At 44.1% G+C, this 22,650-nt stretch overlaps 1 protein-coding gene across 1 annotated transcript in view; it reads right to left on the bottom strand.

The window, feature by feature from the left end:
• Positions 1-22,650, bottom strand: part of FLT1 (fms related receptor tyrosine kinase 1) — a 106,948-nt gene that overhangs the window by 6,000 nt on the left and 78,298 nt on the right. Inside the window, exons 16-28 of the mRNA XM_032192426.1 lie at positions 20,604-20,710; positions 17,334-17,472; positions 12,709-12,813; positions 9,269-9,382; positions 8,379-8,467; positions 6,723-6,882; positions 6,206-6,303; positions 5,510-5,632; positions 4,499-4,610; positions 2,308-2,407; positions 815-920; positions 606-736; positions 200-284 (exon numbers count right to left, since the gene is read on the bottom strand). Of these exons, the coding sequence (XP_032048317.1) occupies positions 200-284; positions 606-736; positions 815-920; positions 2,308-2,407; positions 4,499-4,610; positions 5,510-5,632; positions 6,206-6,303; positions 6,723-6,882; positions 8,379-8,467; positions 9,269-9,382; positions 12,709-12,813; positions 17,334-17,472; positions 20,604-20,710 (1,469 nt within the window). The remainder of the gene's footprint in view (positions 1-199; positions 285-605; positions 737-814; positions 921-2,307; positions 2,408-4,498; positions 4,611-5,509; positions 5,633-6,205; positions 6,304-6,722; positions 6,883-8,378; positions 8,468-9,268; positions 9,383-12,708; positions 12,814-17,333; positions 17,473-20,603; positions 20,711-22,650) is intronic.

Here is a 22,650-nt window from a genome sequence, read left to right as displayed (position 1 = left end):
CCTTTCTCACCTCCCACCTTGCAGTGTGTATAACTGCTTGTCTGGAGTGCTGCAAACACAGCTGATCTTGCACCTCACATCAGGAGAGGCTGCAAGGCAGTAAAACCCCTCCTTGATTCTCTTTGTGTAAATCTGTCACGCAAAAATAAATAAACAAACAAATAATCAATGGCCTATCACTTGGCCAAGAGTCACTTACATTGAATGCAAGTGTTTCCTTGATGGGAAGCTCTTCAAATGTCTTTATACGCTGGGGTGGTTTTATTTTGAAGGTGTTTATATATCTGTTGAACAAAAAGAGGAAGACAACCTTTGGCGAGAGCATGAAGTGCATGACCAGGAAGTGCTGGTTATTTCTGTATTTCTTTCAGTTTTTGCTTAACAGCCACCGAGGTATTTTTGTCAATGGGTCTTGTTGGCCAGAGCCCACCCCAACCTCCCTCCCCAAGCCCAGGACCACAACGGCTGGCCCTGATAGCAGCACTGCTGGGAAGCTCAGTTGCTGTGCCTGGGGGTTTTCTTCCACCCAAACGCAAAACAGGCTCTGGAGCATGCTGCAACACCCACCAAACCAACCCAAACAAACCTAATCCTGCTTATCTCACCTGACGTTTTCAGTGCTTCTGCAATTTGGGCTCGTTACAGGAAACTTCTCATTGCACAAAGGGTCAGTTGCAGGGGGAAACCCACTGTTGGTCGTAAATATGGCATCGAGGGGTATATAGTCCTTGCCCTCCTAAAAGCAGGGAGGAAATCACAGTGTTACTCCCAAGATCAGAGGATGGCTGGCAGCTCACAGTCCTTCCAGTCGTACCTGTTGCACGTTTGCCTGCAGCAGGTCGCCCAGCCTCTTCACCAGCTCGGAGAACCTCGGCCTCTCGTTGGGGTTGCTCCTCCAGCAGTCCATCATGATTTGGTAGCTGTGAAGACGAGGGCAAAATGAGCACGTGGGGGGTTAGGGTTCAATTTGATCCAAGGCAGCACAAATTCTGATGGCTTTTCATTGACAGAGTTAACTCCTGAACCCGTATGATTTTACAAACATGCTCTCCATGACTAAAAGAGCAAGCTTTCCACGGACAAAGCAAAGGATTTTTTCTCACAAGACACCAGGAAGACCACATCAAAAGAATAATTTAGCCAACTAGTCATACTTTCTTTTTTTATTCCTAATTAAGCATTAAACCTTTGTATTAAACACCTATTAACGGGCAATGTTTAAGTTAAGGCATCCTAAGATGACTTATATGAATGTGTCACTTCCTCGTATTGGTTGAGTTGAGCTTTCCTTCCTGCAATAAAATATGTGGAAGAGAAAAAAAAAAAAAAAAAAAGAAACAAAAACCCAACAAACTCTTATCTACTGTCATTGGGATAATAAACTTAGCCAATGGGTAATAATCCCAGATAGATGTGGCTGGCTTGCTTCCTTTTGCTTCTTCCAGAACTATTTTTTGGCATGTGTTGCTATTTCGAGCCATGAGGCAGCACCCAAAAAGGCACTGAAGACATACACGTGCTTTGCCTGCAGGGGTAAAATCCAATGGATACGTTCATACTCCTGAGTGATTTGCCCCACAGGGTGTGAGTTTGGTGTGCTGAAATTCATCATCCCTGTGGGAACAGCTGAGGCCAGGAAAATCCCATCTTTTGGGGGTGCTGCAGACTCAGAATCTCACTTGGCTGGTCACAGGGGGTTCCTGCAGGGCTGTCTGCGTCGCCGCTGTGACGTTAAGGCAGACTGCAGACCAAGCAGGCTGGGAGGCTGCGGGTCCCCGCCACCTTCCTCCAGACAGTGGCTCCAGGAAAGGGTGGGCCCTCGCCACCAGCGTGTTTGCAAGGAAGCCTCTGCTGCCGCTTCCGAAGTTCAGAAAACGTTCCTAATGTCACATTCCTCCAGCACTTATCTGTGCGCGTGCCGGTAAATGCTAAACCTGGAAAGGAACGGATGACCTCCTTCCTTCTTCTGCGGCTGGAGCAGCCCTTGCCCAGCCCAGCCAAAGCTGCACGCGGGTCCTGGTCATGCAGGGTGGACATCATGGCACTGACCCTGCCTTTGCAGGATTACCTGCAGATCCCCAAGCACCTGGGCTCAGGTTCACATCCCACTGGTGAGAGGTTCTGCCAGGGTCATGGTGCTCCTCACCCTCTCTGACCCCATGGGAGGACCAAGAAGGTGCCCGTGGCAGCAAGAAGATGAGGCTGTCTTGGGTTATTCTCCTGTATGTTTTTGTGGAGTGTTTTTTGCAGAGGTTCATACATTATGAGGGTGGAGGGATACAGGACAAGTAGAGAAAGGCATCTTACATCTCTTCGGTGGCTTGCTCTGGGGCCTTCATCCTTGTGCCTTCCTTTAGTCTGCTGCAGAAGTCCTCATCTATTTGGACTCCGGGGTACGGAGAGGCACCTGGGGGCAACATGGGGAGAAGAGGATTATCCGTCCGTCCGTCCATCCATCCATCCATCCATCCATCCACCCATTCATCCTTCCACCCAGCCTTCCATCCCCTGAGCCAGAGCCAGGTGGTGAATTGTTTCTGCACACGAGGACACGTCTCTCTTAGCATATGACACACCAGCAGCTGTCCCCATCCCTGCACCATGCTCAGCACCATGCTCCCTGTGCAATCGGTGGAGGAAAACAGGGTGGTCTCCCCACGTGGACCTCCACCTGGGGACAGGTGAGCTGCTCTCAGCAGGTCTCTTCTCCCAGCACTGACTGCAAAGGGAGCCTGGCTTTGTACCTGTGACCTGGCCTCAGACCCTCACATCCCTCCCACTGTCCCCAGGCTCCCCCCTGTTGTCCCCAAGCACTTGGGTGTGCAGCATCTGCCTGCAGGGTTCAGGGCATGGAGACCACAGGCAGGGAAGTGCTGATGATGATGCTCTAAGCCCTGCTCTTCACAGGAGAGCAGGATTAAATGCTAGTGGTTCACCTGACCTCAATACAAGAAAAAAAAACATGACTTTGACTTGAAAGGAATCCTCAAGGAAAAGCCAAGTATGATCTCTCTGTGGTTTGGACCACTCCAAATGCTAGTTAGCTAAGCAGTCCCAAATGCTCAAACCCACCTCGAGAGTACTAAAATCATGGTTTAAAATCAGATCGTGGCACATCTGCATTATTTCTCAAGTTTCCGTAGTTGTAAAGTACAGCCTGACCGTGCTATTTTTGTTTATTTGTTTGTTTGTTTGTTTCCTTGAGATGAGAAAGCATCAGGAAAAGGAAAAATGGAAAAAACAAAACCCCCCAAAAAACCCTCTCTGAGAGTCAGTCACCAGGGGCTGGGACTTTAAGAAAAAAATAACAGGTACTATGAAGCTGACCATAAAATCACATGAGTTGGCAGGCTGACCAGAAACGTGTATTTAAACTAATAAATGATTGATTGTCCTGCAAATTGTATGGTATTGTTTCCTCTGCTGTTCTCCTCTTTTGTCAGTCTCTGTGTTGGATCCAGTTAAGATTCTTCTGTTATGATGGTCATTGTTCCCTCGCAGTGGACATTTTATATCCTATATTTTTAATGTAGGAAAGAGAAAAGAAGAAAGGGAATGGAAGGGAAGGGAAGGGAGGGGAAGGGAAGAGGAAGAGGAAGAGGAAGAGGAAGAGGAAGAGGAAGAGGAAGAGGAAGAGGAAGAGGAAGAGGAAGAGGAAGAGGAAGAGGAAGAGGAAGAGGAAGAGGAAGAGGAAGAGGAAGAGGAAGAGGAAGAGGAAGAGGAAGAGGAAGAGGAAGAGGAAGAGAAGAGGAGAAGAAAAAAAAGAAAAGAAAAGAAAAGAAAAGAAAAGAAAAGAAAAGAAAAGAAAAGAAAAGAAAAGAAAAGAAAAGAAAAGAAAAGAAAAGAAAAGAAAAGAAAAGAAAAGAAAAGAAAAGAAAAGAAAAGAAAAAAAGAGCTTCCTTGGGTGTTAATGTCAGGTTGCATGCTCCAGTTCATCCTGTGGCATCTTTGTGGATCCTTGTTCATGGGGAGGCAGCTGTGCAGGGCTGAGGTGGTGGGGGCAGAGCTGCCACAGAGCTCAGATGGCTCCAGCACAGCCAGGGACATGCAGAGACCTCCTTGAGGTTTGGGACCCCTTTACTCCCATGGCGGAATTAAAAGCCCTTGGAAGAAGCTCCAAGTGCATGGCACAGGGCATCTTGAACACTGTTGCACACAAGGTGATGCTTCAACCCATCTCAGGTGGCATGAAGCCACTGACAGAAGCTCACAGGTTCCTTGCTATATTGCAGGGTTCCACTTTCAATAAAAACACTTCAAAATTTGCCCCATTTTTCTGGTTTGCTTCATTGGTCAATAAAACTAAAGAACTAAAACAAAGAACTAAAATTTCCATTTCTCAGAGGTGTGATACAGACAATTCCCCCCTCTGACCCTACTCTCCACCTGTGCTTGATTTAGGTGTTTCCTTATTAAAGACACAGCAAAATCTCATTGAAGTCAACGGCTGAGTTAATGGCAGCCACCTTGGCCAATCCCAGCTCCAGATTTAACATACCCAAGGAAAATATCTCCCACAGCAAGACCCCATAGGACCACACGTCGCTTTTGGTGTTGTAGATTTTATCAAATATGGATTCTGGAGCCATCCACTTGAGAGGAAGTCGAGCCTGGAATGAAGCGGACAAACCTGTCTGTTATTTCCAGAGACTGAAAGAATTTAATCATAAATGAATCAACTATATATTGTTATGTAAATAATTACTATTCAAACAGGAGCCTGTGGGATTTCCTTACAGGCAGTCAAGATAAACCCACGCTCATTCAGACACTTTCTTAACAGATTGTCCGAGTAAGAGGTTGTTTTTAAAAAATATGTGTGGCACAAAAAGCCAGGCACTGGAAATCTGTGACCAAGGTGACCAGGCCTTCTCCTCACAGGGATGTGGAGATGTGCCAGAACAGAGGTCTCTTGCCAGTGTTTTAGAGAGAGGGAACAAAACCCTATGGCCAGTCAGAAATCATTTTGTGATGGTTTTGGAGATGTTCTTGGGAAAATTTGGGGGCACTGTGCCAGCAACCCTTGAAGACCCCTCAGCACAGCCTATTATTGTATCCTGAGCAGTACTCAAGTCACGTAAGTAATGTTTCACAGCTAATATGTAGTGTTAAAAGTCTTCAGAGTTTTTGTTTTGTTTTTGTGGATGAGGGCATAGCTGGCAGGTGGCTGAGTGAGACATCCAGGAGGAGAACCTTGTTTTGAAGGGGTTTCCTTGAAGGCAGGTTATTGAGCAAAGGGGGTCACATTGCAGAGCCAGCCAAGAGACAAATGCCAAAAGAATTTCTAAAGGATCAACAGACCAGAGCTGTGGACCAGTTACAACGTCTAAGCCTTTTGCTTGAGGACAGACATACTTTCTGGGTATATGACGCATCTTTTTCACATAAAACTGTGATAGCTTTCAAGCTGTTTTAAGCTCAGGAAATGTGAACATCTTCAGAACATTCTGGTGGACAGTTTGAAATGATGTTATAAACATTTGGGTAAATAAACAGCATCTTGACTTACATCTCCTTTTCTCACATAATCAGGATTCTTATAAATATCTCTTGCGAGGCCAAAATCACAGATCTTCACTACATTGTTCTCAGATAAAAGGATGTTTCTGGCTGCCAGGTCACGATGAATGCACTATAATAAAACAGTTTCACAATCAAGCTGCATTTCCTTAATCCTACCCACAAATTTCCTGACCGTCTCCCATATCCTTTTTTAAATTATTATTATTTGAGAGATCAATTTAATAATTTTTTTTTAGGGAAGTCAACTATAGTTTACACGACATTGCAGTAAACAGTGGCAGTTCTTTCCAGAAAAGAAATTTGCAATCCAGAAAGTCATAAATTTTTAAACACGTTGATGTTTCAAGGGAAAGTGCAGATTTTTCTAGGGCTTCCTACATTACATGTGTTGAAATTGAGGGTAAAGAAAAAAAAAAAAAAAAAAAAAAAAAAAAAAAAAGCAACACCACACACACAAAAGATCATCTCTGAATGAATGAGCTTGACCCAGTGCCTTCGACCATGATCCCATGTTTATGGACTAGGGAGACTTGGATAAACACACCATTATATTTATAACTCCAAGAGGAAAACGGCTCTTCCTTTGGGAGCTCTCCCAAGGAAGGTGTCACAGAAACGTAGACATGATTTCACCTCTGCATCCCATCCTTCTGCGGGGAAAAGTCCCCATGGCAAAGCTCACCTTTCTGGAGGAGAGGAACTCCATGCCCCTCGCCACCTGGAAGCTGTACGAGATCAAGTCCTCCATAGTGAGGGGCAACTTGTAGAGCTCGTCAGCATCTGCACGGGTGGAACATGTGGTTGGTTACAGAGATTGCTCACAAGGCAGTTATTTTCCCCCCTCTCTTACTCATATTATTACTTCCATAATTTCAGTCTTCATAGAGTAACATTTGAAGGTCAACCCACTGTCACTGCAAACAAAAATAGTGTTTGCTTTATACCCCATGCTCTGGACACTGCTGTGTTTTCCCCAAAGATAAGGAGCAGTCAGAAGAAACAATCACACATTTTCCTGTCAGATTTAGTAACCCTGGAAATAATCTTTTTTTAAATCTTCTACCCTCTGGACATGACCCTGTGAGCATCTCCCACGGATGTTTATTAGGGTGATAAATGAGGAAAAAAATTTCAGGGATGCACAGTATGTTGTAAAAATATCACAGACCGTGTAGGGACAGGAAGGAATTAATACCTACCCTCCTCGTCCTCCTCCACATCACTCAGACTTTTATCTTCCTGAAACCCCGAGCTTGCGAAGCTCTCGCTGCTGGTCACACTGGCCAGCCTTTGTTTTTTGCTTTCCACTGGCTCCATATCCTTTTTTTCCTTCATCAGCTCTCCTTGCAGAGAGGAGTCCTTCAAACAGAGAAGTGCAACATCAGAGCAGTGGAGGGGGTGAGGGAGGAACCGAGTCGTGCTTCTCTCTCATTTCCACTAGGAGATATTCACTTGTGGCATCTCCCCTTGCTGTGGGTGCCCAACGCCACAGCAGCAGGTGGGGGCTGCTGCCTATTTGGGCAGAAATTATGGAATCTCCAGCTTGGGAGCTCCAGCACATCATTTTGGGGAACCCCAGGTGGACTAGCTCTGATGAGACGAGGATTTGCAAGGTCCATGGATGGACATGCCCTCTGGGCAGAAGCTCGTGTCAGCCTCAGGACATCTTGAAAAGGGTTTTTTTCTCCACTTGCCAGACAAGGAGCTTTGGGGATGAGTTGAGAGATGTGCCAACAGTGCAGGCATCCCAGCCCAACCAAATTAAAGTGTGAGCTTTCCATCCCAGGTTACAGAAGGCACCTGCCTCTGCATCCCTGTGCAGTGCTTGGCGAGGACTAAGGGCACTTTGAATACAGCTGCTGAAGGATCTGACCATCTCTCTTCTGCAATGCTTTCACCCAGTGCTTTCACGCAACATTCAAGGACAGTTTAATGCAACACATACAACACTGCATGGAAAATGCTTTTCTTTACAACCTGGAGAGCTGCCTAGCTGTTTGGCCATGCTCTTCCACAGCCATCCCTCTCCCTTGCCATGCTCCATCCCCCTCGGGATCATAGACTTTTGGAGGGCGTTCCTCCTGAGCATGCCCTACTGCAGCCTTCACAGGACCTTTGTGAAAAAGTCCTGAGATGCCTCTGAGCTTTTGGCACAGCTGAGAAGGGGTTTTGAGGACTGCAGCTCTGCATCCAGGCTCCTAAATCCCACCTCAGATCCCTTAATCCTTTGGGGGATTTTGCTGAACGTGCAAAAGCAGGGATATAGTTGGCACATTTAGGTTCAGGTTTGTAATGAGAAACAGGCAGTAGATTTAATTCAGAGGGCTGTGGGATGTGAGGACAAGAATTTAATCTTTTTTTCCCCTGGATAGCCCCATTCCTCACACAATGAGATAATTGGCAGATCTCTCACTATTAAGGTGTCTTGAAACATGGCTTTAAATGGCATTATCTCATTTGTTTTCCCAGCAGCGCTGAAATCAGTGGGCAAAACCACTTCCTTCGGCCTGACTGACACGAGCCTCTGAAGTGACCCCATGCTCAGAAGGAATGGGCTTGTCAGCAGAGGGGCGAGGGCACGTGGGGACACCGCAGATAAAATTCACTTCCTCTCGCTGTAGATGACTCTGTCCAAGTTAGTCACAGCAGGCTCCTTGCACAGTCAGGGGGAGCAATGAGCCCTTTCTTGGCATGACATGTCCCACACCAAACATTTGAAGCAGATCAGGTGTATTGTATCACCCCAAAGCAATTCTCTCCTTTGCAGAGGTTGAGGAGAGTAGCACAGAGGCAGACATCTCCATCCCTGACATGCCAGGGGTGATGAGCCCTACCTGGGGCACCTGCCTCCTCACCTTGCTGGCGCAGAAAAAATTCCTCTTGCTCTTCAGATAGTTTGATAAATTCCCATACTTGCAGTATTCAACAATCACCATCAGAGGCCCTGGGGAAAAAAATAAAATAAATAAAAAAATAAAAAGCGCATTTTGAGCAGAATAAAGCAATGAATGGGGGGTTAAGCTTTGAGAAGACAAATAGTCTTCTACGCATGTCAGCATAGCTTGAGCCCAGGACGACTAAAGACATGTCCTAATGAAAGCTGCTTGAAGGACACTGGCCATGCTAGCAAAAACTAGCACTGCTTCTGAAAACGAAGGACGGGCCTAGTTTTGAAAGCTGGGTCATGACCCTGGGCCCTGAGGGACCCTCCATTTCCTCTTCGGTCGGTCGGAGTTCAGACTGGAGTCCCGCAGCCCACACACGCTCATTGAGCTAAAATAGGTGACATATCTAAAACAAATGACTACTCTCACTGGCCCTTTGATTTTCTTAGAGGAATCATGAAGGATTTTACAATAGTTGCCTTGTGACTCATCATTCAGGGCCAGCAGCTGATATCCCTTGCTCCCAGCCTTCCCAGATCACGTTTAACCTGAGCTTGAGCTTTGAAGTGAGTGAGATGAAAGCCAACAAGTGGCTCCTTATTCAGCATGGCTCTATATTCACACTTCACGTGTTAACACCAAGAGAAAGTTTAAGTAGGGAAAATGTTTAATCATGTCATTAAATGAACATAAATCTTTATTTCTCTTCTTTTTTTTTCTTTTTTTTTTTTCACTAATCACAAGATGAGTTTGAATGTTTCAAGTTAATAACTTGACCTCTAGATGAAAAGCAACAGGGTTAGCTGACTGGTACTGGGAGGTAATTCAAAACCATTTTCAATGCAGTGCAGATTTTTTACCTCCATTTTTTGTGCATGCTCCCAACAAATTCACAATATTGAGATGATGGCCAATGTGGATCAGGATTTTCAGCTCAGTCATCAGTGCCTTGTATTCACTTGCTGTGGCCCCTTCTGTAAATGCAAAATAAAATCAATGTGAAAAGGCAAAGAATTGGTCTTGGTGAGCTTTACCACTTTTTGTCACTTTCCACTTCCATTGTTGGGGGTACTTCGTGTGCTAATGTTCCTTTTCTATTCCTCCCTTCCCAGCATCCTCATACTTGCAATAAAACCCATAAAAAGAGTCAGGCAGTCAACTTCCTCCCAGTAGACTCTGTTATATTTAGAACAAGAGAAATTTTTCACATGAATAGTTTTGTACTTTAAGCCAAAAAATGAAAGAAAAAATAAAAAGGGATTTCAAGACTATAATTAACTCCATCCGAAGTAGGTTTCAGCTGACCTGACTTCAGCTATCTAATAGTTATGTACTAGCTTGAATTAATTAACCTCTCAAGGAGTCAGTGGTAAGAGCAAAATATTTCCAGGATCTGATGCAGCCCTCAACATTAGCCATTTATGTAAAGGGAAGAGATAAACCACCCTTTGGTAATAATTCTCTGATTCTGTTCATTGTGCAGGAAGCCTGAAATTAGACCAGGCACACAAATTCTACATGGTTGAAGTTAGGGGACTACATCTCACCCTTACCGGTAAAGATTAATATTAATTATAACAATAACAATGTAAGAAATTCCACAACTAAACATGAAAATTTCTACTTAGTCTCAAGCATAACTTTTCATTCCCTCCAAGCAGTTTTTTTTTTTTTTTGGTTGTTTTTTTGTTTGTTTGTTTGTTTGTTTTGTTTTTGTTTTCCTGCATAATTTCATTTTGGCAAGAAAACAAGAAAAATAAATAGTCCTTTGTGTAGACCCAAAAGGACTGAAAACTTCAGTGACACCAAGAGTTAAGAATGGTCCAGTGCAAAGAGCCTGGAGTTAGGTCTTAGAGGGCTTGGTTTCAACATCTGATTGGAAACAGATTTTCTTGGTGGCCCCCCCACAAAACTTGTCATCTAACCAGTAACCCACTATTTATCTGTATAGGCGGTGACACTTTTCCTCCACCTCATGGGAATTCTGTGAAAACAAAGCTCATGAATGCCCCCAAAGTTCCTGGATAACCTAGTGAGGACAGAAGGAATGGGACAGGTCTTTCCTAACTTCAGGTGCCTGTTGTGAAGGTGCCTACAGAGGACCTAGTCACCACAAGCTCTCTTTGTAGCCAGCAGAACAAAACATGTGCAGGTGTCCCCACATGGAGTGATCTGCCTTAGGATGGGATGGCATGTTGTTTCTTGCCACTGACAATAAAGGGAGTTTGGGTGACTAGCTTGGATGCAAGCCTCTACCCTGAATGCACACACACATGAATCCCACCATGAAGGTTTCCTGCAGCTGCCATCTGCTCCCATCTATTCCAGGAGCAGCCCTGCTGCCTTTGTGGTGCTGGCACAAAAAGCCTGCTGATGTAAATAAAGAAATGTTGAATTTGACAGACCACTCTGCCAGCTCATCTGTCTGCGTGTTGGCAAAACAGCTGTCACGCTGGGCCAGGCGATGACCCAGGTGACAGGCCATCCTCTGAAACCAGTGACACAGATAGCTATTGGCCCATTGCTGCAGAATGACCAAAGATTTGTTTTGTTTTGTTTTGTTTTGTTTTGTTTTGTTTTATTTTATTTTATTTTATTTTATTTTATTTTATTTTATTTTATTTTATTTTATTTTATTTTATTTTATTTTATTTTATTTTATTTTATTTTATTTTATTATTTTTTCTAGACTTGCTTACTGCAGGATATTTGTTCATTTTGCATCGGCCAACAAGGTTTTTCTTAGCTTTTTAAACATGATTGAGGAGACAGGTTTGCAACCCTGTCAGCTGAAAATTCCCTCCTTGGGGTGCTACCCTCTGCTAAAGCATTTGATGTAATACTACAGAACAAGCCTGTTGAGAGCAGTACCAAGAGGGCAAAACCAACAGGGCATATAACTGTCAGGTCACTGCCAGCAAGAAATGATCTGATGAAGCTATTTCAGGTAGAGCATTGCAGGGACAGGCTGTAGGTCTGGAAGTACCCCTTCAAGGGCTGGAAGTAATAGGTGCAGATCTGCTAACTCTGATAGACAAGTGGGCAGCTGTGAAACTGGGAGCCCCTGGTTAGGAAGGTTGTATTCAAACCATGTCTCAGCTGAACCATCTGAGAGCATCGGGGATCCAGCAGAACAGAGGGGATGTGTGCTGGCAGAGAGCAACACTGAAAAGGATTCAGAGATTAAGGGGGATGAAGCAATGCAGCATAAGATCCCAGAGCAATGAAAGAAAAAAAAAAAAGTAACAAAAATAATAAAGCAACCTGATGTGATCCTTAGCTATATAAAGAAGGGAAAGCTGTATGCACAGGAAGGGATGTCACCAGGGCTCTGGGTTAGGGAATTCAGCCATGGCTGCTGCAGGCTGCTACTGAATATCATCCTGCTTGCTAACTTCCCAAATGCCCCCCTTAAATCGATTAGGGTCTTCGTCCTTCCTGCTCCAGTGATAAAATCACAGGGAATAGCTGGAAGATGATTTCACTTTGGGAAGAGCGCTGGTGTGTGAAGAGCGCTGGTAATTCACTTCCCAGCCTGTGTGTCAGCATCCTATACACCATGAAACGAGCCTGCAGACGGGTCGGAGAGGATGCACCTGCACTGCAACTCAGAGATTTAAACTACTCAATCTGTTTAGCTTAACAGAAGGGGCCTTCAAGTAGAAAAATTACTGTGTTTTAGGTAATCTAATGGAGAATGTTAGAACGAGAAGCTAAAGCCAGACGGATGTAAATTAGGCACAAGGCACCTGTTTTTAACAATGAGATGATTAATCGTTGGAACTAATGACCAAGGAAACTATGAGAGCTTCTATACGAGCCTCTTCACATCAAGGTGGATGCTTCATGCTTCAGCTGAGGTTCATTTACTGTGATCATTACAGGGTGAATATAGCATAGTGGTTCAACATAGGATACAGAGGAAATCTAATTCCCAATTCTGATCAGGCAAAAATGGCTTTTTCATTCTTTGTGACATATGGAATAGAGGAACCAAAATTTCAAAAAATAAATTAAAATCAGGCTATCAATTCTCTAAGGGCATCTGAAACTTTCTCATATATTGTGTGGCAATTTTTTGCATTTTTTACTGTGAGTGTAATTTCAGAACAATTTCATTGTTCTGCCACTTCTGGAAAACTTTGGTGCACCTGAAAGTTGGAGTACACATTCTGGAAGCTTCAGAGAGTTAGTGGTGGTAGGATAACATCACACACTCTTGCTTTAGATAGAATCATATTAAAAGCGAGACACGATATAGTGCATCATTTTTTTCCAGCCCAGCTTTGCAGCAAGATACCTTTCAGCATTTTCACAGCAACTATTCTGCACGTTGGTGATTTCTTAATTCCAAAAGCAGATGCTTGTACCACCTTTCCAAAGGCTCCGTGTCCAAGTGACTTTCCTGTAAAGAAAATAAATTATAGAGACATTCTGCTAAAAAAGAAATCTTGTTGGTTAATTAATTAATAAATAATGAATTGAAGAAAGGTCCTTACAATGAGTCATATATACACTACACGTATATTCCTAACATAAAGGTATTTGGAGTTGTTTTTTTGTTTGTTTTTGAAGCATAAGCAGATGTTGGAAGACACGGTCATTGAAAGGAATAGGTGATGTGATTGAAAATAATGCTAAATGAACACAACCATTCAGTGGATGTACGCTGGCTTCTGACCCTATTTTTCCAGTCTAGTTCTGCCATCAGGAAGGTTTGCTCCTCCATTCTCTGAGCACACTGTACCATACGGAAGGCTGTGACACTGTTAATTATGTCCCCGACAAGTTAGGGCCACAGCCTAAACTCACACATACACAGAGATGCAGATTGATGAGACCTTCCCATTTGCAAAATGAGGCCTGGAGGGATTCAGTGAGAGAGGACCAGGAGTGACAAATGGTGGGCTGGTTGCTCCATGGTGGGTACGATGATTCCAAGTGCCCAAAAGCAGACATTTGTCCTATGGTATCATCACAATGCTGCCATCAGACTGCAGGAGAAGTACCCAGAAGCCCTTGAAAGAAATCAGCGGGCATGAACAATATTTTCCGGCAGTAGAAGCTGAGTGTCCTTTTCCTTCATGTTCAGAAGCAGTAAACTTTTATTTATTTATTTATTTATTTTTGGTGGGCATTTTAAGCCAATCTTATGATCTCCACAGCTTCATTCATGACTTGTTAATGTTTGAAGCAGACATGGGTGACTTCCTCTTTGACTCCATGCTCACATGGACAGGACTGGACACTTTTGCCCTTCCTGCGTAGGTGGTGGAGTTTTGATCAGAGAGATGCTATCCTGTCAGTGAGTAAAGAACTTCATATCCAAGCAACTCATTTCAGGCTGTACTTGTGCTCCAGTTTCAGCAGAATTCAGGCAACTCGGAGTCTAACAAGAGTGTAGCAGCTGAATTTGCAGTGTAGAGGAGAAGAGCAGAAAATAAAGGGCAGCTTTTCATACAAAACCAAAGGACAAGATATGCCACTGAGGTCACATTCATTTCTCAGATATGTGCATATAACACAGCCATCTTCACAGGACAATTTCCTTTTTCTATGATGGAAATCTAAACCAGAAGAGATGAATCACTTCAAAAGTCACTTCAAAAGGGCTCAGTTTGACTGGCTCTGACTTGAATGCCTACCTTCTCAATGTCTATAGCTGCGAGAGATGAATCACACCCAGACACCCAGAAGCAGAGAAAAAGAACTGCTGCCAGATCTAAACTAAACTAAATAGATACTACCTTTTATATTTGTATCATTTCTAAACTGCAATTCCCAGTATGTCTGTCAGTAGAAGACAAGTAGCATATGTTACTAAAGCAGGGGAATACACATTGTGGGGGATGAAAAGAGACCACAAAACAAAACAAAAAAATGGATTTTGTTTTCTCCCAGAATTGCAGAAATATTTTTTTTTTTTTAACAGCAAACAAAAACCATAAAGAACTTAATCTTCATGGCTGAAAAGCACCCACAGACTCAGCCTTGGTTTGTGAAAGGCTTTGAGTTTTACACTCAAATACATGTGGATCAGTGTGTGTCTTTGAAGATCTCCAGTCATTGTCTTTTTCAGTTATTGCATATCGCTTCTTCATTCAGCAGATTTATCAGGGAAGCAATATTAACACAAAGGACTCAGTTTTCTGGGTGCACTGATGTTCTTCATCCTTAGTGTGTTGACTGTTCATGGTTTGTACAAGGTGAAGCTGTGATCTGAAGTTCTATAAAACTCACCATACCTTTGTTCAAACCATAGCTTTAATCAGTTTCCATCACTGCTAACTCACTTCCCACATCAAGATAACCTACTTAGTCACCACTTGGAAAACATACCAGTTAGCTCATAAAGCTACACAAAGCTGCTAACCTTTCATAAAGGAGAATGAGCGCTGGAAACAACACTTCCTTCTCCAAACAACGACTGTGATTTACTGGGGAGCTGTAATAACACTTGATGTATTGCTCTTTGTTGCTCTGCTATTGTTTAGTACTACGCTAAATTTGAGAGCAGAATAGGGCTGCTCTAAATTTTCAGTGCTCTAAATTTTCAAACTAGGTTTAATATAGAGATTGCATTAAGGACTAATCCTAACAGCTTGTCCTTGGAAAAACCCCTTATGTGGACAATTAAAGTAATTAAAAATTATTAAACAGAGCAATTAAACAGAGCTATTAAGATGGCCAACCACCTAAGCAGCCAGCTTGTCGCAGTCCCCAAGCAACTACACTTTCCAGGTTCAGAGTAACTCTCAGGTATGAAATGCAGCATTTTCATCCAGACCAAGGAAATGAAATGCTCTACTTAAGCTTTCTCCAGTTGACTTTGGTTTCCTGGGGGCAATTCAGAACTCATTGATGTGAACAGCCCCTTCAAAGGGTTTTGGATCAGGATGTTTCTATTTCCATCCCATTTTAACTGGGTTCTTCAGCAGCTTTTTTTTTTTTTTTTTTTTTCCTTGTTTTACATCCAACACGCTGCCCCGTGCCAGCAGCCTGGGTTTGAGGTGGCAGGCACAGGGAGTCATTTACCCCTGGTGTGCCTACCAGTCACACCAGAGCCATGGGGCAATACTCCTTCGGGTCCTGCCCACAGCATCAGTAGCTTGTGACCTCTCATGGATTAGGATGGTTGAGCCCAAGAGCAAGGTGAGAAATACAAAATAGGTCAACACTGATGTTGGACTACAGCATTGTCACCAACCACACTGAAAATGACTTGTAGCACCAGCATTTTTCTATCTAACAAAAAAGATAACATTTTGATCTCAGTTGGGCTAATCTACACTGAATGTTAATTATCCAGCCTTCTGTGGTGCCCTTACGATGTTCTCTGTAACATCTGTTGCTCTTATGGTTGGAGGGAGAGTACTGTTGTGTAAGCACTGCATCACACCCGTGAGCTGTACGTGTGTGCTGAAGGAACACGTAGCAAGGGAGATGGGCTAAAAGTAGAGGCTTACTTTACAAAAGTTACAATAAATATGTATATTTGAGGATAAGTAGGTGGAAAGAGACAGACAGACATATCTGACGCTGGAAGGGGTTTCATTTCTAAGTTAAAAATATCTATTAAAAAAAACATAGAAGCACGTTCAGTGTTTGTGAGACTCTAATGCTTGGAGACTGCCAAGGTTATTCAAAGTCCGAGTATTCAAAGTGCCGTGTAAGCAGGACTTGCACTGAGCTAATCTAGCATACTGCACATACCCAGCTTCTCCGAATCTGGTTCTCATTCATTGTCAGCATTCTTTGTTTGTTTACACCAGTTCTTCCACTTTTAACTCATTCTCTGGTCATCATTCCTCACCTCCAGACTCTACATACCAGCCCTGTGAGATGTGGCTTTTCCTCGGTGTTTACATTCCTTCTCTGCTTGATTCTTTCCATGGGATTTGCACAGAAATGTAGCATCGCATAAAGCAGAGATCACGATGTCTGCACATCGAGCTCTTGGTCCATCGTTGTAAGAAAACTATTTGAAGATTGAAGACACTCCAAGACAAGGTTATGTCTCAGCATTCCCAGAATTGCGTCCGACAATTATAAATGACTAGAGGTATATTTCAGCTGTGCTTATCCACATCTGGTCACCTTGTGACTTCTAGCAGGAGAATTAAGTGTGATGGTAACCGTACTCATGTTTTAATTACCCATAGCCCCTGATCCCTGAAGGGCAAGAGGAATCTGTTGTGGCTCCTAGCTGAAGTGCAGGGATTTTCTATCCCCAGCTGTAGGACCAGTCTGATGCTTGTCTGAAGGAACAAACAGCACTATAGCAACAGCCTGTGTTTATCACTGATTTTTTAAATGTTGACCCTTTTGCTGAAGTTTGTGTGGTTTCTGGAAGAACTCCTTAGCTCGAAAACCTGATCCCTACCCTCCTGCTTTCCTCGTCAGGCCCAGGCTGGGCTAAGCAAGCCAGGAATGCTCCCAAGCCCATGCCTTTCAGTGGGGCATCCATAGGCGAGCTAGCCTGCAGGTTCAGAGTTTCCATGGATATTTATTTATGCAGGGACTCGTATGTCACATTCTTGCACTTTATGGTGCACTGACAAGAATGTCTATAAATCTGCAGCACAGAGGGAAAACAGAGAGAGTGGGCTGGAGGGAGGAGGAAAGGAGGAAACTGGGAGGGGCAGACTATAATGACCCATTTCTGCATTTTTATTTTTTTTTCTCAGATGAGCATATACCAGGTTACAAGGGAAGAAATTTCCAGTAAATGTCAAAGGTATGGAAAGTTAGTCACAGTTGGCAAGTCCTAAATGTTCTGATTCAGTCAGGGAACAGGACACTTGCATGAAACCTTGCTGGACATGGTGCCCCATGTCCAAAATACACCCAGCTCCTTCACGCCTATAGGTACACCAACACCTCACTCAGAAGCCACATACAGAACGTGAATCATGTCAACATTACCTAGTTTCAGCCTTTCCCGTGCAATCTCCCACTTGCTGGCATCATAAGGCAGACGTTCACATTGCTCATCCAAGGGCACTTCGTCCGGATCCATGATGATGGACAGGTAATGGTTGGTCTTCGTCTCGGAAGAATAAGGCTAAGGAACAAAGAGTATTTCAAAATGACAAGGAGGATGGCAGTATCTGTCAGTACCTTCCTCTTTGGATCAAGGCTTCTGAGTTAATTCTGCCTGCAGGGCTGCATTTCACAGCCCAGTGGAGGGTTTAGTTAAGCTCCCTTTGGCTTATTTCAATGTTACAAGCTTCTTTTTTATGTAAAAGAAAATCCTTCCTCTCTCTTTTCCTATGTAACTTATCAGTTTCCTCAGTGAAATCTATGTGTATCTGTATTGACATATGGCTTTATGATACAGGCCCTCTGCACAGACAAGAGAATTATTTTCTTCAAATGACTAAACATTGCTGTTAAAAATAACTTTCCTTCATGATTGTGCAAAGCCAGAAGTGGCCATATGCAACAGATGGAGCTCAACTGCCAGTGTTTATTTTTTCTATATACCCAGCAGAGATAGGTCATATGTGGTTAGAAGTTTTGCAAGAACAGTCACCAGGAGACTAGATGTTACACATCTCAGAAACTGTTTATAAATTTTTAGAATTTTTCATTACTTTGATATCATTTCTTACAAATTTACTGAAATGACGGGAAATTGGTGGAATTCATAAATACCTAGATATGAACACGTAACTTAAAATTAATTTTCCAGGCATTCAGTTTCTAGCGAACAAATGGATTATCCACTTCACATGAGAAATTTTGGACTCGATGAGCCTTCTGGGTCCCTTCCAACTCAGGATATTCTATGATATTCTAAATATAAGGAAAAATGAATCTAATCTCAAAGTTTTCTGCAGCCCATCCTTTTCCACTTTGAAGTGTATTTTTCTTTAAAGAGCACTGAGATTGTTACTCTAATCCATTAGACTTCTCTTGATGCAGGAAGTGCTGATATTTCTAGAGAAAAAAAAAAAAAAAAAAAAAAAAAAAAAAAAAAAGCCTAATGTTTGCTCTAATTTCCAGGCTATTAGCTCAAAGTTATGGAAAATCTGTTGACCGAGATTATTCACACTACTTTCCCTAAACTCACAGAAACAGCATATGAGCATATAAACGAACACACAGGTATGTCTACATGGATTTTTATTGTTGCTCTGACTGTCCTCTGTGACTTTCAGCTTTCCTCCTCTACAGCCTGGAAATATGTCCCTACTACATGCATTTCCAGGCATTTATTTGAAAAGGATGTTGCTGGCTTTGTATGCTTTGGTTACAAACATAACTAGATTAAAATGGCAGTAGCTAACAGCTCCTGCTTTGGTTGCTTTTCACAATCCCAAGAACCCAGAAAGTCAGTCCCAGGAAGGATTACAGTGATGCCTGGAGAAAAGTCAGGAGGCACAAAGCCTGGCTCCAAACCCTCCACTGTCCCTGGATGGGACATGGATAAGTGGGATATGGATGGAAACAGAGGCTTATGAGGTGCTCCAAAAAGTAGCATTTTTTACAGAGATGTGTGCCAGACTGCTTCTAGCAGTCACTTTAGAAGAGATTTTAGGTGGACCCACCTCAAAGAGCAGTAGGAGAGTGGGAAGGTGCAGACAACTTCCTATGTTTCTCCATTCAGACTTACTGAATAACAAACTTTTGGCACAATCAGAGCTTGGAAACAACATTTTGAGTGGCAATGAACTATTAAGCATATCATTTGACCCTGTATGCGTAACAGTCAGGCTTTAAGAAAATGCTCTGTTTTTCAAAGAGCACTGAAGATTATTTTTTTTTTTTCATCATTTGTATATGCAATTTAATTCAGAGCTAATTCTAGAAGTAAATCCTTGAGACTAAGAGTTGGTAACAGAAACACAGAGAAGACCATAAACACAGACTGATGCTAGTTGGAAAGGCTTGTCTGGAAGAAAGCCTTCACTTGTCATCTAGTTTAAATCCCTTGCTCTGTAGCAAGAAGGATTATTTTTGTTCTCAGTCAAGAATCTAACAAACAAATAACAACAACGAAAAAATCTGCAACTCCTTGCTACTTTTAAAACTTGCATTTTTCCAATGGCTGAACCCACAGCTTTGCAGTCCTGTTATGAATTACTTTACCATTACTGATGAGAAATCAGAACTGGTCCCAAATGCTTTGTTGTCTCTGTACAGGTATAAAGTTTCTCCACAGCTTTAACCTTTACTTTTCTCTCCCCCCAAGCAGTCTCCCATGCATTTCTTCTTATAAAAGCTTGCAGCAGTGGGGAGGCAGGAAGGACAACTGCTGTCCTACAGCCCTGGTCCTGCACTCCCATCAGTCCACAGAAGTTCTCCATCTAAAACCTAAAATGCAGGCAGGCTGAGATGAAATGGTTTTGCAGGCTGAAGTCAGCTTTTCACACTCAGCCAGCTGGAGCACATCCAGCTGTGGGGGCTGAGAAAGGACACCCAGTGCCTGCCCAGCCAGGCGATGGGTGCAGCCAGGGCTCAGTGCTGCTGGGTGGTGGGAAGGGGGGAAAGGGGCTTGTGTGGCCCTTCCAGGTCTCTTATCCTGCATTAAACCCCATTGTCCCAGCAACTCCTTTCCCTCAAATTCTTCTGTGCCCATGAGATGCTCCAAGGTCCTTCTGCACTGCAGCAATGTTGGATTTTTGGCACTGACCTGTGGGTTTAGGGGTGGCACGGTGGGCTGTCAGCAGAAAGGAGAGCTAAAACATCCTGGGCACTCTTGGATGAGAAGAAGGGCAGCTAACGTTATCACGCTGATACAGGAGTATCTGTATGAGAGAATGCCCTGCCAAAACAACCTCGCTACAACATCATCTCACCAGTGATGTAACTGTACCAGACACTGTGCACACACCAGACCTCACCGGGTCTGTGAGTTTCTGTCATTCCTCCTCACTCCCATCTTCAAAGATGCTGACGTGCCAAACTCCCACAGCTTTTAAAGGAATGGGGATGCCTTTGGTGGGAGGCAGGCACCCAAATACTTGCAAGCCTGAGAGTCTTGCCCCCTGCCCAGCTTTGCTTACTCACACCCAGCCCCATGAGTCATTCCCTGGGCATCCGTCTGCAGCCTGGTGGTGATTGCACAGGGAGTCACAGTGAGTGAATCCCAGTTTTTGTATTCCTAGTGACCTCAGTAGCCTGGGAATAAATTTTTAAGATGATGGAGAGTCAGACACAGCTGGGATCTCCCCCCCATCGCAGCCTTACCCTCTTCAGCTTGCGTATGAAGAGGGTCAGCAGGAGCCAAAAGAGCGTCGCAGCCACACAGGTACAGGTCAGGGTTATCAGCTCCAGGTTCGACCTCTCTGGTGTGCCTGAGAAAATCAAGCAGCAAGCATTTTAGAAAAGGACCCGCAAAGCCAGGTGTGGTTTGTGGTTCTCTGCCATGAAAATAAAATACCAGGAAGGACCAGCTTTTATTCAATGGAGCATTAATCGCTGTTTGGACTGGAAAAATAAGGTCTCCTCAGCACAGCCGTTGTACTGAATGCAGCAAAAAGGCATAAGATCCATCAGGAAACTTTTTGGTAAAAAGTCAGCCCTTCTTAAGGGTGCAGGAGATGCAGCTGACCAGGTGAGGGATGGCCTGTTAGATGATCATTTCCTTTTGAGTTGGAAATACAGCTGTGGGGTATTTTTAGCCATTTTTTTTTTTTTTCTCTGTGTGAGAATGTGTGTGGGCCTGCTCATGCAGTTATATGATACAACAGCGAAACCCATCTGGCCAAGTCTGCATCAGAGAGAGGAGCAGAGGGCAGGGAAACACTCGGTCCTGAGCTGTGCCAGGAGCTTGTGCTGCTGCATGCACCCGTGGCTCCAGTCCTGCTGCCTGGGTTTTGTTGCCCAGGGGGTTTTCTGCCTCTCCCTGGGCACTGTGCCTGCTCCAGCACAGCCAGGGGAGCCCCTTCATGCTGATTGCTGAGCCCTGCTGCACAGCCCTCACTCAAAACCTCACTGGGGATGCTCAAAGGGTCATGGCATGGCTGGCAGGAGTCCACGAGCCTTCCTGAGCAGGAGTCCACAAATCTTCATATGGTCTGGATGGATCAGGAGGAGCAGGAGCTCGGGGCTCAGCCCAAACCTCCATCCCATGGTGACCCAGCAGGATCCGTGCCCTTGGGTCTCCTGCGGTCACAGCCGTGGCTCCCCAGGGGAACACGAGGCCCGTGCCATGCCCAGCGGAGCTGGCAGAGCCTGGCTGGCAGGGAGCACAGAGGGCTCTCCAAACCCCAGAACAAATCAAACACAGGAAGGGAAAACCAAAAAACAACAGCAACAGAAAAGGAAGCAGTGAGAAAACATGAGCATTAGAAATCTGGAGAGTATTAGAGCTGACTGACAGATTAAAAAAAAAAAAATCCAAAATAAAATTCACTTCAGACTGCCACTTAGGGACTCATAAAATGTTTTTGGAGCAGTCTGTTTTGCAAATCCTGTGATCGTGTCAAAATACCATGCTTCCCACAATATGTTTGCCATCCGACTGGTAGCAAATGCAAGAAGAAATCATGCTCTGCCTCTTATTCTGATACACCCTCTGGAGAGAGAAAACGAGAGGACAAGAAGGAGTAATTCTGAACAGGATTTCACAGCAGTTTTGTCAACTCCACTGGCAGCACTTTCAGGCCCCAGGCGGCTTGGTGTTGCTCCTGACAAACGAAGAAGGGAGGAGTAACATCGCGCTGGTGGGCTCACCAGGGAACAGAGAGGGAGGTGTGACCTGGTTTGGGGCAAGCCTGCTGAGTTTTGTGCAGAGTTTAAATGGCTTCCTTTAGCTGTGGCTTGACTAGCACAACACCTAAGTATTTAATCTCTAAAGGTGATGCATCTGGCCCTGTGTCTGAAATTCTGCAGGCACATCCATTCTGGAGTTTTGAGGATAAAGCTTTTTGAAGGAAAACACAACTGAAAGTGGATGTACCTATTTCAACAAAATAACATGAGTGTTTTCAAAAGCATGAGCATTTTTAAAGGACTTAATTTAAATACGGGCTGTAATGATGGCAAAGATGACACAGCCTGAGACAGCTTGCCTATCTGCTATCATCCGGCTTCCCTTTTACACGGGGATCTGCTCCTCCTGCCTCTGAGTAGCACCCGTGCAGATGGCAAGTAACAGCCTCTAACGCTTGCTCAGCAGATCCTGGAGGGGCTGATGGTTCATTTCTTGCCACTGTTCCATATGGCAGGGCTCATGAAACCTGTGAGACACAACACAGCCGCCCCTGGGTGGGAGGCAGCAGCTTCCCCACGG

This window comes from Aythya fuligula, chromosome 1 (genome assembly GCF_009819795.1).
Source record: "Aythya fuligula isolate bAytFul2 chromosome 1, bAytFul2.pri, whole genome shotgun sequence".
NCBI lineage: Eukaryota > Metazoa > Chordata > Aves > Anseriformes > Anatidae > Aythya > Aythya fuligula.
Note: the sequence above shows the minus strand (reverse complement) of the source record. Positions and strands in the feature narration are given on the sequence as shown.